This window comes from Sinocyclocheilus grahami, unplaced genomic scaffold (genome assembly GCF_001515645.1).
Source record: "Sinocyclocheilus grahami isolate Dianchi unplaced genomic scaffold, SAMN03320097.WGS_v1.1 scaffold4315.1, whole genome shotgun sequence".
In the NCBI taxonomy this organism is placed as follows: Eukaryota; Metazoa; Chordata; class Actinopteri; order Cypriniformes; family Cyprinidae; genus Sinocyclocheilus; species Sinocyclocheilus grahami.
Genome location: NW_015509279.1, coordinates 6,569 through 9,328, shown reverse-complemented (window position 1 = coordinate 9,328; position 2,760 = coordinate 6,569). Strand labels below are relative to the sequence as shown.

Here is a 2,760-nt window from a genome sequence, read left to right as displayed (position 1 = left end):
GTATTTACTGCAGAACTAATAGCAATCTTACTAGCACTTCAGTGGATAGAAGAAATACAACCAACAAAGGCAGTGATATGCACAGATTCTCTTTCAGCACTAAACAGTTTGTCAAGTGGAAATTCATTAGCAAGACAAGACATGATAAATGAAGTAATGCAGAGTCTTTTTAGAATAAGACAGTATGGACTTCTGGTAAATTCCATGTGGGTACCATCACATATAGGTGTGAAAGGAAATGAGGAGGCTGATCATTTGGCTAAACAGGCATTAAATCATTCACAAATAAACATTGAATTGGCATTAAGTAAAACAGAAATTAAAGCGATAATAGCGAAAGAAATACAGGAAATATGGCAGAATGAATGGAAAGAAGGAACAAAAGGTAGACATTTATCTATATAAGAAAAGGTTGGTTCAGAGAGAAGAAGATTTGGAAACAGGAAAGAGGACGTTATAATTGCAAGAATGCGTATTGGTCATTGTTTATTAAATCAGTGCTTACATAGAATAGGAAACATGAAAATGGAAATTGTGACAAATGTGAGTTAACAGAAACTGTAGAACATGTACGTATAAAATGTGAGGCTTATGAAAGAGAACGTTTCCAACTAAATCAAGCTTTAATAAAACGAAAACATGCATGTTTTAATGCTAGAGAATAAAAGGAAACGATCCACCCGCATGCCTCTGCTCAACGATGGACAGGTGGTGCCTGGATGGGAGGCATGCCCAGGCTTGTTGTACACGCCCCGTCCCTTGACTCCACCCCCATGTCAAAATAGTGCCAGAAAGCGAGACGCGCAGAAACGTGAAGCTCAAAGGGAAAACGGTATAGCAAGCTCAAACTTGACTGAAACGCAAAATAAAAGCAGCGTTGCAAATAAATTAGTAGATATGGCCATGGAAAATATGTATTGCAAAATCATTGCTTTTGTGCTGTTTCACTTATATTTTGCAATTCTTTATTTTTGTTTGCAAAACTTTTTTTTTCTCGCAATACTTCATTTTCTTTTGCAATTATTTATTTTTGTCTGCAAAAACACATTTATTTTTTCTCAATACTTTTATTTTCTTTTGCAAAACTTTTATTATTTTGCATATATATGTGGCATTATATTGACTCCATAAACCTAGCCCACAGCTCAGCAGGGACATGCGTTTATGGCAGGAATTGAACAAGACATGAAGTGTCTAAAATAAATGTGCACAGTTCAGCTGAATGATGAAGTTTACTTTGACTGTATGCTTTGCACAAAATTAACAAACTGTACACTGAAACAAGATAACCAGAACATGAACAATAACTGATAGAGCTCGTGGTTTATCTGTCAGTCAGATGCGCTCTCGGCCACTGATCTATGCTCGGGGCGTTCTTTTATAATTATCATTGGCTGATAGAAATGTTTTAAACAAATAGTATTTTAGATGGAAATAAGATCAAGACCCTCGATGGCATCATGGTCTATTCTGTCGTGCAGCGCTCAAAAATTGTGGACAAGCCAGATCCACCCTAAAATAACCCCTTTTATCTAAAATAAGCTTTTTGAACTGGTTCATTAAAACTATCCGATGCAGGAAACTAATCAGAATTCGAATCACTTTTAGCGAGCATGAGGGAGGTGAATGGTGCTTCTCAAACGGAAGGCTGCATCCTAAAATTCAGATGATCTCAGTACCGACTCGTTCTTTTAGTTTATTTTCGTGGATTTAAATGTGTGCAGCTTTCTGTTTGAGATGCATCCATAGATAAGCTCTGTTGAACTGAAAAGGGCTCTGAATGAAGAGCTGATTCCCCTTGATGGAATCGATTCCAACCTTAAGAATCGACTCCCAACCGATTCTTTTTGGAATCGATTCCCAGCCCTATGTTTAGTACTTCAAGCATCATCACCTTGCCTAAAATACACTTTACGCTAGCACACCAATTTAGGCTTCATTCTCGCGTTATTTTATTCCATAGCTCGGAACTATTCATTAATCCGATATAATCAAAATTACCTTACCACCTGTATAAAACTACAAATACACTGAAGACACCATCCAATAAACATTTTGTTAATGTGATTTGATCACTCATTCATAAGCTCCTCCACAGCTCGCCTCGCGGCTGTTATTGCGGTTACAAATGTCCATTTATTCTTTATGGACATTTCATTTTCAATAATATTTTTTTTATTAAACGCCCTTACGGTATGTACGCTACTGATGAAGTGAAATTAAAAAGCACTCTCCAATAGATAACATGGGTGGCTCTTAAAAGAGCCTTTGGTTTCAGAAATGGACTTGAATCGGTCTATTTGGCTTTGGCGGGTTTCTCGCTCTTCTTGGGCAGCAGCACAGCCTGGATGTTGGGCAGCACGCCGCCCTGAGCGATGGTCACTCGGCCCAGGAGTTTGTTCAGCTCCTCATCATTGCGCACCGCCAGCTGCAGGTGACGGGGAATAATGCGGGTCTTCTTGTTGTCTCTGGCGGCGTTTCCAGCCAACTCCAGGATCTCAGCGGTAAGATACTCGAGCACAGCCGCCATATAAACGGGAGCTCCGGCACCGACGCGCTCTGCGTAGTTACCTTTGCGGAGAAGCCTGTGAACACGACCGACGGGGAACTGCAGCCCTGCTCTGGATGAGCGAGTCTTGGCCTTCGCTCTCGCCTTGCCACCAGTTTTACCTCTTCCACTCATGGTTAAATGTAGTAAAATTTCACTTACTTTAACAACGGAGAAATATTAGTAATCCCGTGAGCTCCGCTCTACTGTAT

General features: G+C 39.9%; 1 protein-coding gene across 1 annotated transcript; it reads right to left on the bottom strand.

The window, feature by feature from the left end:
• Window positions 1-2,249: 2,249 nt before the first annotated feature.
• LOC107576772 (histone H2A-like) lies at window positions 2,250-2,720 on the bottom strand. The gene has a single exon (XM_016262904.1). It carries the CDS (start codon window positions 2,681-2,683, stop codon window positions 2,297-2,299), a length of 387 nt encoding a protein of 128 aa, XP_016118390.1. The 5' UTR covers window positions 2,684-2,720; the 3' UTR covers window positions 2,250-2,296.
• Between the last annotated feature and the right edge of the window lie 40 nt (window positions 2,721-2,760).